Here is a 15,798-nt window from a genome sequence, read left to right as displayed (position 1 = left end):
AAAAATACATCAAAAGGATCATACACCATGACCAAGGATTCATTCCAGGGATGCAAGGATGGTACAACATCCGAAAATGCATCAACATCATCCACCACAGAAACAAAAAGGACAAAAACCACATGATCATCTCCGTAGATGCTGAAAAAGCACTCGACAAAATTCAACATCCATTCATGATAAAAACTCTCAACAAAATGGGTATAGAGGGCAGGTACCTCAACATAATAAAGGCCATATATGATAAATCCACAGCCAACATCATACTGAACAGTGAAAAGCTGAAAGCGTTTCCTTTGAGATCGGGAACAAGACAGGGATGCCCACTCTCCCCACTGTTACTCAACATAGTACTGGAGGTCCTAGCCACAGCAATTAGACAAAACAAAGAAATACAAGGAATCCAGATTGATAAAGAAGAAGTTAAACTGTCACTATTTGCAGATGACATGATATTGTACATAAAAAACCCTAAAGACTCCACTCCAAAACCACTAGAACTAATATCGGAATACAGCAAAGTTGCAAGATACAAAATTAACACACAGAAATCTGTGGCTTTCCTATACACTAAGAATAAACTAATAGAAAGAGAAATCAGGAAAACAACTCCATTCACAATTACATCAAAAAGAATAAAACACTTAGGAAAAAACCTTACCAAGGAAGTGAAAGACCTCTACCCTGAAAACTATAAGATACTTTTAAGAAAAATTAAAGAGGACACTGACAAATGGAAACTCATCCCACGCTCTTGGCTAGGAAGAACTAATATTGTCAAAATGGCCATCCTGCCCAAAGCAATATACAGATTTGATGCAATCCTTATCAAATTACCAACAACATTCTTCAACAAACTAGAATAGTTCAAAAATTCATATGGAAACACCAAAGACCTCGAATAGCCAAAGCAATCCTGAGAAGGAAGAATAAAGTGGGGGGTATCTCACTCCCCAACTTCAAGCTCTACTACAAAGCCACAGTAATCAAGACAGTTTGGTACTGGCACAAGAACAGAGCCACAGACCAGTGGAACAGAACAGAGCGTCCAGATATTAATCCAAACATATATGGTCAATTAATATATGATAAAGGAGCCATGGACATACAATGGGGAAATGACAGTCCCTTCAACAGCTGGTGTTGGCAAAACTGAACAGCTACATGTAAGAGAATGAAACTGGATCACTGTCTAACCCCATACACAAAAGTAAATTCGAAATGGGTCAAAGACCTGAATGTAAGTCATGAAACTATAAAACTCTTAGAAAAAAAGATAGGCAAAAATCTCTTGGACATAAACATGAGTGACTTCTTCATGAACATATCTCCCGGGCAAGGGAAACAAAAGCAAAAATGAACAAGTGGGACTATATCAAGCTGAAAAGCTTCTGTACAGCAAAGGACACCATCAATAGAACAAAAAGGTATCCTACAGTATGGGAGAATATATATATAAATGACAGATCCAATAAAGGGTTGACATCCAAAATATATAAAGAGCTCATGCACCTCAACAAACAAAAAGCAAGTAATCCAATTAAAAAATGGGCAGAGGAGCTGAATAGACAGTTCTCTAAAGAAGATATTCAGATGGCCAACAGACACATGAAAAGATGCTCCACATCGCTTGTCATCAGAGAAATGCAAATTAAAACCACAATGAGATATCACTTCACACCAGTAAGCATCATACCATCCAAAAGACAAACAACAACAAATGTTGGCGAGATTGCGGAGAAAGGGGAACCCTTCTACACTGCTGTAGGGAATGTAAATTAGTTCAACCATTGTGGAAAGCAGTATGGAGGTTCCTGAAAAAGCTCAAAATAGAAATACCATTTAACCCAGGATTCCACTTCTAGGAATTTACCCTAAGAATGCAGCAGCCCAGTTTGAAAAAGACAGATGCACCCCTTTGTTTATCACAGCACTATTTACAATGGCCAAGAAATGGAAGCAACCTAAGTGTCCATCAATAGATGAATGGATAAAGATGTGGTACATATACACAATGGAATATTATTCAGCCATAAGAAGAAAACAAATCCTTCCATTCGCAACAATATAGATGGAGCTAGAGGGTATTATGCTCAGTGAAATAAGCCAGGTGGAGAGAGACAAGTACCAAATGATTTCACTCACATGTGGAGTATAAGAACAAAGAAAAACTGAAGGAACAAAACAGCAGCACAATCACAGAACCCAAGAATGGACTAACGGTTACCAAAGGGAAAGGGACTGGGCAGGAGGGGTGGGAAGGGAGGGATAAGGGCAGGGAAAAAAGAAAGGGGGCCTTACGATTAGCATGTATAATGTGGGGTGGGGCATAGGGAGGGCTGTGCAACACAGAGAAGACAAGTAGTGAGTCTACAGCATCTTACTATGCTGATGGACAGTGACTGTAATGGGGTTTGTGGGGGGGGGGGTACTTGGTGAAGGGGGGAATCTAGTAACCATAATGTTCTTCATGTAATTGTAGATTAATGATAATAAAATGAATTTAAAAAATTACTATTCAACTTGAACAATCAGAAAACAGAAACATAAAGATAAACCCAAAGAAACACGGCAGACATATGAAACAGTCCCCATCAACTATGAACACATACAAATGTTGCATAAAACATTCCAAAAATAAATTTCTTTATACATAGCCAAACTCAAAGGAAAGAAAGGCAACTATTCAGGAGCGAAACCAAAAGACAAAAAGGAGTAGAATATAGAGTTGACTCATAAGCCCAAGGACAAACAGTTTTAGCCTCAAAACGGAGCACTCAGTTTTGAAACACCTACATAAAACTTCCATGTTCTTCACTCTATAAAAAAGGATTAAAAAAAATGTCCACCAACCTCTTAAAGTGAAGTAGTTTACTGTCGGTCCAGGGCCTTCTGCTGGGAGAAAAAGGTCACCCATGTGAAATTAAACCCACAGAGTTTGAACCACAGGAGGAGGAGGGGATATATATTTATACCATACATCTTGAGAACTGTGTTTAAAATTCCCAAGACTGGCCCCAACTTCTGTGACTCAAGAGAAGGACTCAAAGGATTCAGCATAGTCAACAGCTAAGAACTATTGCAGTGAAATTATACAAAACAAAATCAGCAAATGGGCAAAGTCTGGGGGAAAGTAGGCACAAGCTTACCAGAATCTTTTCCAAAGAGCTGCACAGGATGCACTTAATCCCATCAGCAATGAGCTGTGACATCTGCAAATGAAGTCTACCAGGGACATTCATTAGTGACTCAGTGCCCAAGGTTTTTATTGGCAGCTGGTCATGTACACACTCAGAAAGGAAGTGGGTATTCATCACAAATCACAGTGCATGTACAAACAGTTTAGGCATGTGAGCCACTCTTAACATTCAGGAAAAGTTTTATATCTCTGTAGAGAACTGTTTACCAGTTAAGTTTCCAGAAACTAGCCAATGACCAACCTTGTAAGCAGGTCTTTGTAGGGATGGGCAGTCTCAGGACCACTATGTCAATTCTTTTCTACATGGCAACCCTATACTGTAAAAAAGTAAAACTGGTGGGATTTCTCCTTTCAAGGAAGATGTAGGTTGTAGCAGCCCAATGCTCCTGCCCCCAAAACCACAAACAGCCAGATAAATTATATGTCATGTTTTAGACACCAGAAAACTGGAAAAATGAGAACTAGAATTCCAGAGAAACTCTGGAGGTAATAAGAAAAGCACTAACCATATTTCTTCCTGGAAACATTTACTAATTTTTGGTGCACACTGAAATCAGGCTTGGCTTACACAGAACTTTACAAGGGGAAAGAAGAATAAACAAGATTCTTGGCAGACTGGAAACTTTACAAATACCAAATATATATCCAGTTTTCTCCATGGGACATTTGCTGAATTTCTGGGGCTGCAAATGGAAATGTGAGGGTAAACTTGGGATCTCTAGAAGGCAAGTGAAATTTCTTATAATCTCAAGAGAAGAAAATAAGGTCCTGCTAAAAGAGGACCTCATCATCAAACATACACAGGTCTCCACCTCAAGACATCTGCAGATTTAGAAGCTGAAAGGCAACCAAAGGTTCAAGAACTAAGATCAAAACCTCTGAAGGGCACATCATTTAAGAGTGTGAATCAAGCCAGGGAGAGCCATGCCCATAAGAAAGTGATAAACTAGAGGTGAGTTGAGTCTTACTAACATTGCAACCCAACCCAGTCTACCATGAGCCCTGATTGAAGGTATCAGCTCCTCATGGTTTTAAGAGGGAAATGGATTAAAAGATGGAGAATTTCAACAGATACTAAAAGAAATAAGAATTCTAGAACTAGACAATGAAGTATCTGAAATTAGGAAATTCTTCAATGGATTTTAGCAGCACACTGGACACAAAAGATAAACTCAAAGACAGATCAACGGAAAAAGACTCACCACCAAAAAAAATGACAGAAAGATGAAAGTAGAGAACCAAAGACATGTAGAATACATTCAGAAGTTCTATCATTAGAAAGAAAAGGGAGTGGAAAATGGGTCATGCGCTGACAAATTTGAGTTTAGCCTGTAATCCCTACCTTCCAGTGTTCACATGTTTTCCAACCATTGAGTAGGACCATAGTTTTTTGTGAGGGGCTGTCCAATGCACTGTGGGATGGTTAGCATTAACCCTAGCTTTTACATACTAGGTTCTAGTAACATTCTCCCCTCCCAGATTGTGACAACCAATTATGTCTGCAGATCTTGCCACGTGTTCTCTGGCAGGTGAAATCACCCACTAATAATCCCATCTATTGTGGCAAAAAACATATCAGGTGTTGCCTAGGGCTGGAGGTCAGATAGGGTTTGACATTAAGTAAACTTTTTGGGGTAACAAATTATATCTGTATTGTATTGGGGATAAAAAAGGTATGTATTTGTAGTTATACAGCCATTTAATACAGCAGGTTTATAGGTATATATATTTGTCAAAACTCATGTTAAGTGTGCCCTTAAAATGCATCCTTCTCCACCATCCAAGAGTAACAAATGTTGGCAAGGTTGTGGATAAAGGGGAACCCTCCTACACTGCTGGTAGGAATGTGAATTAGTTCAACCATTGTGGAAAGCAGTATGGAGGTTCCTCAAAAAGCCCAAAATAGAAATACCATTTGACCCAGGAATTCCACTTCTAGGAATTTACCCTAAGAATACAGCAGCCCAGTTTGAAAAAGACAGTTACACCCCTATGTTTATCTCAGCACTATTTACAATAGCCAAGAAATGGAAGCAAGCTAAGTGCCCATCACTAGATGAATGGATAAAGAAGATGTGGTACATATACACAATGGAATATTATTCAGCCATAAGAAGAAAACAAATCCTACCATTTGCAACAACATGGATGGAGCTAGAGGGTATTATGCTCAGTGAAATACGCCAGGTGGAGAAAGACAAGTACCAAATGATTTCATTCATATGTGGAGTATAAGAAAAAAACTGAAGGAACAAAACAGCAGCACAATCACAGAACCCAAGAATGGACTAACAGTTACCAAAGGGAAAGGGACTGGGGAGGATGGGTGGGAAGGGAGGGATAAGGGGGAAGAAAAAAGAAAGAGGCCATTAAGATTAGCATGTATAATGTAGGGGGTGCACAGGGAGGGCTGTGCAACAGAGAGAAAACAAGTAGTGATTCTACAGCATCTTACTATGCTGATGGACAGTGACTGAAATGGGGTTTATGGGCAGGACTTGAAGGGGGGAGTCTAGTAAACATAATGTTCCTGTAATTGTAGATTAATGATACCAAAAAAAAAAGCATAATTCTCAAGGATTGGAATGAGTGGTTTAGACCCAGGTGAAACATTGCTTCTGTCATTTCAGAACTCTGGGGAGGGAACCTCTCTGCCTTGAGACAAATAAGACTTTCAGGATAGAGCCTGAGCCCCAGTATCTTGGTATTTGCACTTAACTCTATCCTTAACTGGTGCCCAAAGAAAGGTTTCAATGTTTCCACCTCCTGAGAACACGATCCATCTGCTGTGTAACAGCAAGGGTTTGACCCAAATACTGTATGATCTGGTTCTACTTTTTCTGTGCTTTGCGCTTTACTCAGTTCTTGAAAAGATGATTATGTCCCAGACACCAGTCATGCAGAGCAGTGTGGTTGTGGTTTCAATAGGAAGTAGGGGGACCAACTGGCCAGAGAAACCTCTACAGAAACCTGGTATCTGGAATGTCAAATGATGGTTACAAGGTAGGCCATGAAAGGAGGGAGAAATGGATTAAAGGGGCTTTTTGTGAAAATCCTATCAAAGGTAATATACGAGGATAGTCACAATGGTAGGTAACAATTAGGTTTAAGCTCCAAACTTTTTATCTCCAAGAAAAAAACCTTGTAAGATGACCTACTTAGAATCTGAAACATAATTTATACTAAGTTGACCAAGGCACCATGCAAATCATTTGACTGTAAAAGAGGGAAAATCATCAGGTACTGAATTTAAACCCTATGAATAGCATCACTAAATAAAAAGCCTTCAAAGGTCAAACCTCATTATCCTTCATGAATTCAGACAGAAATAAGCCCTATTAAAATAGACATCAAAGGAAAATTCCAGGATGGCTCATCCCTTACTCAGAAAGGAAAATCAAATAGTGAGAATCTGTGAGTCAATGTGAAAAAAGCCTATAGCAGAAATCACAGCTCATTAGGCATAATAAAATTCACACAACTCAACTCTTTTCAGGTCGTTTCATTGACTTGTCTTCATTTTTATTACTACCTTCCTTCCTTTGGATTTCTTTTGCTTATTCCAGATTCTTGAGTGCTTACCTTGTTTAGCCATTACTTCAATAAATATTAAAACAAAAAATTGTTAAACCGCAGTAGTATTTTGACAATTTTTAATAATTGTTAAATACATATTTTCAATCATTAAATCTTTTATCTTTAATATTATTCCATTACGGGCAGTACACAAAGTCTTTCTGCTACTGATCCTTTGAAAATAATCAAAGCCTTCTCTTCAGCCTGTTACACAACATGTTATAGATAGATGTCCTATAGACTTGCAAAGCATTTTCCCTAATTACTGGGCATAAACTTCCTATCAAATAGTTCAAGCTTATTTTGTTCAACTTTCAGGTATCTTATTTTGCCTACTTGGTCTTACACAGGAGAATAAAATCTCCCACTGTAATTGTCAGTATGTTACAGTTGTTGCATTCCCATTATAGTATCCCTTGCTGTAGAAATCTTTGCCTTAAACTTCATTTTGTCAATTGACCTGCTACTCCAGCTTTCTTTTGGTTCATACTTATTTCCCTTCCAATCTTTCCTGACTTTTTTCCTTATTTCTTCTCTTTCAGTATCTCCTAGGTTTGTGTCTTCTGAGGACTTTCACTGAGATTTTCAACGTGAGTCTATATATGGTAAACATTGACGCTTTTCATGCATGAGAATATTTTTGTTCTACTATTTGAAAGTTTGTCTGGATTTAACACTGCAGGTTACAGCCCATTTCCTTTAAAATTATTCTATCCTCGCGAACCACATTTAAGTTTAAAGTCCATATGACTCTTTACTCCTTTGTAGGTATTCCTTTTCAAGTATTTTGCCCCATTTTCTTTCTCTATTTCTGGGACCATTACCCCAATGTTGGCACTTTTAAGTCGATGCATCAAATTGCTGAGACTTTAAAAAAAATTTCCTATCTCTTCACTCTTGCCTGCTGACTTCGAAAAGTTCCTCACTTCGATCTCTCCAATCTAGAGTCCTAGACTGCAGAAACAATATACAGCAGTACATTTACTACGAGAGGAATTACACAAAAGAATTCAGGAAGAGTAGGCACAAAAGATGGATATGACAGGCAATAATCAGAAGGGCAGAGAGCCTTCTAAGATGCTGGACACCGGATGATAGTCACACATCGGAATGCTATGTACTTAAATCCAAACTGAGCACTCAAGATTTCTGTACTCATATTGTTGTAACTCAGTAAAATTAAGTATAAGAAATTTGCCATTTCTGTAATAACTATGACATTTTGATATTTAAGTAACCTTTTAAAGCTAAAAAATAAATGAGATGTTCATCTTACCATACTTATTTGGGTGGATGGTGAAGAGTACGGAGCATTAAAAAGGCAGGCATACATTATTTTATGAATGTTTTGGAATACCTTACAAAAAAACAGCTCACATAACCCCTCACTGTCAAAGATAACCTCTTCACTTGGTGATATTTAAGCGAGTGAGTGAAGGATGCAGAGGAACCTAAAAGGTACTAAGACTCAAAGTCCCAGAAATAAAGACTCAGAGATGTGATTTGGGGGTTATCTGTAGACTGATCTGGTTAGAGGGGACAGAGGTTTATAAAAGGAGATGAGGAAAACTTAAGGACAAGTTATTTATCCTTTTGGGCTGCATTTCTCAAACTGGAACCTGTGGACGTAACTCAGCAATTTGAGTTTTAAAACATGAATTTTCATTTTCATCATCTGAAACTTGTATATAAGCACATTCTACATCATGTGAATAACCAACCACATTACATACAATCAAGTGCAGCCACCTGTATTTGTGTCCCTACTTTCAAATTATGTTGGTACCAATTAACATCTGAAGAAAAAGCATCTTTATTGTGTCTGGTTGCCACTTGGTTGGCATTTTTGTTGAACTCATGTTCTGTCATTCACAGTAAGACTACATTTCAACATGGGGTATTTTAAGCTTAGTTTGCCAACTGTAAGTCAAAAACGTATCAAATTCTGAGAACGTAAAAACTTGTTAGAAATTACTTTAAAAAGCATTTTAATTTTTAACCAAATCTGTTTGAAAAGTATTATTATTAGGTAAATTAGGGATGTATACTTTTATGCTGGAGACACGCATTATAGATTCCAACAAGCTACATCTCTGAATGCAATAGCAGCACTAGTAAACTAAGATGACAATAAGTAATTCCAAAGAAATTAAGACCAAAAAATATCTCCTAAATTTTACTAGAAAGTATGATTCCTTGGGCTTAATTTTCTAACCGTAATTGATAGTTAAGTACTAGAAAACACAGTATGTTATCTTTGGAGAGGTACTGGCTAATACAACAAACAGGATCATAAATACTTAACTTGCATTAACTTTAAAAAGCAGCTCAGTATCAAAGCAATTCTTTGAAAGAGTATGGAATTTAAAACCAACAAAAGCACTCACTTAATGTTTGAATGTAAGTATTAGTCCTCATCAGGATTCTCATAAAGTGCTACCTCAAACTGCTAAAACTAAAAAAATCATATACAAATGCTAAGACATTACATTAGTGAAAGATTCTGTCAAACACGTTTGCTTGGAAATGTTCCAGGACCACTTTCATTAAACCTCTCAGCACATTCAGAAACTGCCTAGTAACATGGAATGAATGACTCACTGAACAAGTAAGGCTAATGAAGTATCTTTCACGGCAACTCATTGCTTGAGAATACTTTTTTTATAAAAGATGAGCAGGGACCATTGATTTCAGTATCATAGATGAGAAAGAACTGTCTCCTTCTGATCCTTACTAAAATCTGTAACTAAAATAAATGGATGAAAGAGGCATTAAACCCCAAGAACAAGAGAACAGAAGAGGTGACAACACAAGATTTCGGAAGCTGAAAAATAGATGCATGGGTGGGAATAGTCTCAACAGGTTAAAAAGTTCCTAAATTCAGATTTGTACGGTTGAGTTATCAGGCAATTAACTAAAAATGTCAAGTAGTCAGCTGGATGTGAGTTCAGGAGAAGGAAAGATGCTGGCTGGAGGTATAAACCTGAATCATCACCACATAGTTGGTATCGAAAGCAACGAGAAGACCAAAAGGGAAGCTCCAAGCCCTGCTAGGGACATTCTAATGTTTCAGGGTCAAAGACGTAACAAATAGCAAGGGAGACAGCCACCAGAGAAGTAGAAGGGAAAACCAGGCAAATGTGTTTGCTAAAAAGCCAGCCAACGAAAGAAACTATTTAGTGGTGAATATTAAATAACTATAGTAAATGCTGCAGAAGGTAAGTAAAATGAGGCCACAGAAGTCACTGGAGGCTGTCAATATAAAGCAGTTTCAATGGAGTAAAAGTGACAATGACAGATGAGAATCTTTCTATGATTCAGGAAAAAGGTGGAAGAGGAGCAACAAAAAAGCAAATACAGACAACTTTTCAAGGAGTTTGCTAAAAAATCAAGAAACGAGGCATTTCTCTTAGCTCTAGTCAGGACAATATATCCAGTAACAGGAAAGGAGGATACTGGGAATGGATGTTGGAAGTTTATAGATGCAGAGGTGGCAACTTACAGAAATTCTTTTCTGATTGCTTCTATTCTCTCAGTGCCAACAGGGAACAAGGTGAGAGAGAAGGAGGTATTAGAGGTGTGAGGACACAGGTGAACCAATGAAATAGTCATTTGGGAAAATGAAAAAGAACAGACTAGGAAAACAGTACAACTACTAGGCAACTAAGACTACAATGATTAGTCAGTATGATTCTGTGACTGGTATATAGTTCTCTTTAAAACAACTAACCAAAAAACCCTGTTTTTCTTAGACTGAATATTCTCTGAAAATATTTTTCTTCTGAGTCCTAGTTCCATTACCCTCAGATGGAGATAATCTGACCTACATTTGAATATACGTGGCAAGAATAACATTATTTTTCCATGAGATGAACCACCTTACACAGAAATGTTCAGGGAACATTCAGTGTTTCTCTTGCTCATCGTCTGATATAATTAAACAGCCTAATACATTCCTTTTTGGCTTTTATCCTCTTATTATGGTTTTTGCATTATTTATATTCCTAGATCTTGCTTTCTCTCTGGTGTTATTTATACCCTTCTACTATATATTTTCAGGGTAGCTTCTCATGCTCTTCCTTTTTTACTTCTGTTACTGTCAATTTCTGGTCAATTGTCAAGACCCTAGTTTCTTCCAGCCTTCTCTGCATTAACCAAAATCCACTTGAAATCTTTCTGTGACATACTGTATAATACTAATGAATGTCACCAAGTCAATATAATGCTGAATCACAATGCCAGTCAAGACCTGCACTACTATTATTTCACCTGAGTCATTACTTTTCTGAAAAAATAATTTGATGAGATCATCTTATGACAAACATTTATTTGGTAAACTATTTTCTAGAAATAGACCCTAAAAGCAAACAGTTTCTTATTTAAAGAACAAAAAGCATAATTCTAATCTTTCCCCCATCAAAAGTCTACTCCATAACTGAAGTACCCAAAACCCATGAACTATATTGCTAAAAAGGGGGAAAAAGACATTATAAACTTCCACAGGAAGACTGTATAAATCTGACAGTGGTCAAGTACACATTAGCCTGTACCCAAGAGTACTACTGAGTCTGAAAAATTAACTGATAATCCAAACTTACTATGAATATTTCCTTGTTCTTAATAAGGTTCAGAAAATTACTATCTACTAAGTATGCAATGGTACAACTTACATTATGTAAACTGATGTAATAATAATAAAAAATAAAGTAGACAGTCTGGATTTTAATACCAAAACAGGTAAATCACTAGATGTAAACAAGAATTAAAAAAAATCATTCTTTAGCTCCAAATTAAAACAAGCATTCAGGATTGGAATCTTCAGAATTTTCTAGTATCTTGAAAATCCCCATCTTCTCTTTAATTGGTCCTGAGGCCTTCATTTGATCTAAAATATATAAACAAATACTTGTTTTTAAAAAGTGTAAGGACCTAAAAAGGAATCCTAGAAAAGATGTTAAGAAGTGAATTACCTGTCCAAAACTTAAAAATCCACAGAAAAAGTTATTTTATTTCTTAATTATTTAATAGTAGCAAAGTAAGATACACTCCTTACTCCTCTTATTTCAACTAGAATTGGCCTCCAGGAAACACAAATGGGAAAAAAAAAATCATCAGCTTGCTAATTAAAATTCCTTCTGCTGAATTTAAGATACACAGATACATAAAGCAACAAACAGAACAATTTGAATTACAATCTCAGATATGTTTAAAAAAATAGAAATTCCAACTGTGGTTAGTTTAAAAGCTGGGAAGCAAAATACCATGAAAATTAACTTTTATACACACTCCCAATGTTAATAAAATCTACTGGTTTTAATTTTATTACTGTGATTTCTAAGGAGGCTAAAGCAGTTTGTAGGTTCACTGGCCATTTCTTAAATTAACTGGTCATATACCGCCCTTTTTCCTTTATGTTTGTATGTGATAAATACTTCGTATCTTTGTTGCAAATAGTTTGTAGTTTGCCTCTTTATGATTTTTACATTAGTCTTTAATGTAATAAAATCAATCTACTCATTTAGTTTTGTGAATTTTACCTTCTTAAGATCCTCCTTTTCCTATCCTGAAGTCACCCATTTATTTTTCTATCTTTTAAGTTAAAGTTTCCTATCTTTAAGTTAATATTTGTTTTGACTAGTAAGATTCTTTACCTATCTAGAATTTGTTCTTGTGCATGGTATGAGGTTTCCTCCTGCGGATTACAAATTGTCCTAGAATCTGTACTGAATAAAGAGAAACTTCCCCTCTCTGGTTCAAAACTCCCTTTCTATTATTTATTATTTTCTATGGAAGTCTGGTTGGCTTTTTAGAATCACCAAAGCACTAGTTAACTTATCACATGCTTCAACAGTATTGACTATTAGGGCTTTTTGATTAAGTCTCAATACCTGGTATGGAATATTTTGTCACACTTCAAAATTGCCTTAGCAATTGGCCCTTTACTCTTCCATATAAATTTTGAAAAACAGCCTGTCATGGTTCTTTAAAAAGTCATATTGGGTTTCTTAATTAGAAGATCAATGTAAGGAATGTAAGTTAATTTGGGGGACACTGATTTATTTTGAAATACTAAACATTCATATCTACGGATATAGTTAATCTGCACATTTATTCAGTCCTTCTGTTAATGTCCTTCAATGTTTTATAAATTTCTCCAGAAAGGCCTTAAAGAAATTGTAGTTAATCCTAGGCATGTTAGTTTTATAGCAACCTTCTTGAATTCTATTTTAAAAACTTCTAGGTTCTCCTGGACTTTCTGTGGAGACAATTATACCACCTACAAACAATAAAACGAATAATTATTCCTCTAACCTATTTTTACTATAGTATTAGGACTTCCTTGTACATTGTTTTACACTGTACTGTGGGAGAGCTGTTATCCTTGATTGTTCTTGATTTTAGTAGTTTACTAAATGGATTCATTCTTATCAGATTAAGAACATTCTTTCCTATCTTTAGTTTAAGAATTATGAGGATCACTGTCAAGTGGGTTTTCAGTACCTTGTTTTCCTTTACTTTCTTAATGTATTTTCAGATGTTACACTACCCTTGCATACCTTCTCTGTTGCTAATTTCTATTTGACAATTTATTTAAGATTTGGCCACAATGCCTTATCTTTCCCTATTTTATCTTCAACTTTTTGAATATTTAAATTCACATAAGCATGTCAAGAACCCCTAACAGTGAAAACCAATATGAAAAAGAACAAAATTGAGAGGATTCCCTCTTCACAGTTTTAAAACTGACCACAAAAACACTTATCAAGACAGTGCAGTACTGTTACAAAGAACAGACCAATGGAACAGAATTGGGAGTATTCATGTGATTTAAAAATACGAGAACAAAAGCACAGGTAATCCTAAAATATGGAACCTGGATCTAGTTAAGCCTGCAGAGCTATTTACAGTTATTTACCACTATATACAAAGTAAGCAGATTGAGGAACAAATCAAAGGACATTATGCAGTTGAAAAATCAGCCAATTCCAGAAGGTAAGTCATTTTATAGGACAAATAAACCAGTTTCTCCAACAAATCAATGGCACAGAAAAAAAAAGTGAGGACAGTGTTTTAGAGGAAAAGAGACATAGTAATCAGTGAAATTTGGGGACTTGATTCAAATTATAAAAATATCTGAGATAGATGGAGAAATGTGGATATCGATTGGGTATTACATGATTGTCAAGATTTTAGGGCCAATGCTCTTAAATACAGTAACAACATGGTACTCTGTTTAAAAACATGTCCTACTCAGTAAAAGCCTGACAAAGTGGTTATGGGTAAAATAACATGTTTTAAGATTCTGCCAAAAGAAAACAACAATTAAGTAAGATTGCTTTAAATGTTGTAAACTATTACAGCTGAATTATACAAAGGGGTACATTATACTATTCTCTCTTATATGCATGTTTCAAATAAATAAATTACGAAATAAAAGCTTGAGATACTTACCAATGAGATCGCTTCGATCTAGCAGCAACTCTAAATCTTTGTCACTAATGACTTTCTCTCTTGATCCTTTAACTTCCCTATAGGAAAACAACACATTCAAGTCTGTATGTTAAGTAAAAACTATGAGTTATATTTTTCTAAAATTTAGAAAGCCTTACCTTTGATAATCTCTGGATTTTAGTAACTCCATTAATTCCTTAGGGTCTAAAAAATTCTTAGACTGATTTAATCCAGATTGACCACCTTTGAAATGATCTAGAAAAATATTTCAAGAAAACATTCAAAATTGCTTTTGAAACCAAATATATTACAAACCAATCAGAATGGCTTACACTAAGGACAAACAAAACCAGGTGTGAGTAAAGAAAAAACCCTGCAACTCTTGCACTTTCTTCTGAGTATAAAATAGTATGCCTATTTGGGGAAAAGTCTGGTAGTTTCCTATAGGTAAGCATACACTCACCCTAAGATAAAGAGCAAATAAATGTGTATGTCCACAACACTTACATAAGAGCAGCTTACTCATAAGAACTAAAATCTGGAAACTATTCAAATGTCAGTGAACAAAAGACTGGCTAAACAATCTATTCAACAATTTTTAAAAATCCAAACTTCTAATACACACACATAAATGAATCTCAAAATAATACGTTAAACAAAAGTACCTAGATAAAAAAGCATATGTACAGATGAATCCATGTAAGAAGTTAAGGAAAAACTAATCTATGTAACAAAAATTAGAATTGTGGTTGTCTTCTAAGGGCAAGGAGCACTGGAAAGGGTGTAAGAAAGCTTTCTAGATGATGTAAATGTTCCTTACCTTGATCTGGATGATAGTTACAAGAGTGTATACATTTGTCAAAATTAATCAAGCTGTACACTTAAGATCTGGGTATTTTACTGAATGTGTATTATACTTTGCTATACCATATAAAAAGCCCCTGCAAACTGTTGTTTGAATTTAATCTCTCAAAATATTGAAAATAGAACTTGGAAAATAAAACTATTACTTAAACTACATTAGAAATAAAACATCAATGCGTTACCCACTTCACTTTCTCTACTCTTGTCAGAACGTTTTTTCTACACTGTACTTGTAAAATCCTATGATTGAAAATTTAAAAAGAGCACTCTGGAGTCAAACACTTTTTCAAATAGTGGGTTCAACAAATTGGGTTTTGTTTTTTTTTTGGTATCCTTAATCTACAATTACATCAAGAACATTATGTTTTACTAGGCTCCCCCCTTCACAAAGTCCCCCCAACAAACCCCATTACAATCACTATCCATCAGCGGAGTAAGATGCTGTAGAATCCCTACTCGTCTTCTCTGTGTTGTACAGCCCACCCCATGACCTCCTGCTACTACACATGCTAATCATAATGTCCCCTTTTTCCCCGCCCTTATCCCTCCCATCCCACCCATCCTCCCCAGTCCCTTTCCCTTTGGTAACTGTTAGTCCATTCTTGGGTTCTGTGATTGTGCTGCTGTTTTGTTCCTTCAGTTTTTCTTTGTTCTTATACTCCACATATGAGTGAAATCATTTGGTACTTGTCTCTCTCCACCTGGCT

The 15,798-nt window shown here is 36.0% G+C and overlaps 1 protein-coding gene across 2 annotated transcripts in view; it reads right to left on the bottom strand.

Annotated features, from left to right (window-relative positions):
* Positions 1–6,838: 6,838 nt before the first annotated feature.
* Positions 6,839–15,798, bottom strand: part of HELLS (helicase, lymphoid specific) — a 49,477-nt gene continuing 40,517 nt past the window's right edge. For both annotated transcript variants that reach the window (XM_036886499.2, XM_036886500.2), the window contains exons 20-22: positions 14,386–14,482; positions 14,228–14,304; positions 6,839–11,660 (exon numbers count right to left, since the gene is read on the bottom strand). In XM_036886499.2, the coding sequence (XP_036742394.2) occupies positions 11,566–11,660; positions 14,228–14,304; positions 14,386–14,482 (269 nt within the window). In that variant the 3' untranslated portion in view covers positions 6,839–11,565. The remainder of the gene's footprint in view (positions 11,661–14,227; positions 14,305–14,385; positions 14,483–15,798) is intronic.

This window comes from Manis pentadactyla, chromosome 8 (genome assembly GCF_030020395.1).
Source record: "Manis pentadactyla isolate mManPen7 chromosome 8, mManPen7.hap1, whole genome shotgun sequence".
Classification (NCBI taxonomy): domain Eukaryota; kingdom Metazoa; phylum Chordata; class Mammalia; order Pholidota; family Manidae; genus Manis; species Manis pentadactyla.
Note: the sequence above shows the minus strand (reverse complement) of the source record. Positions and strands in the feature narration are given on the sequence as shown.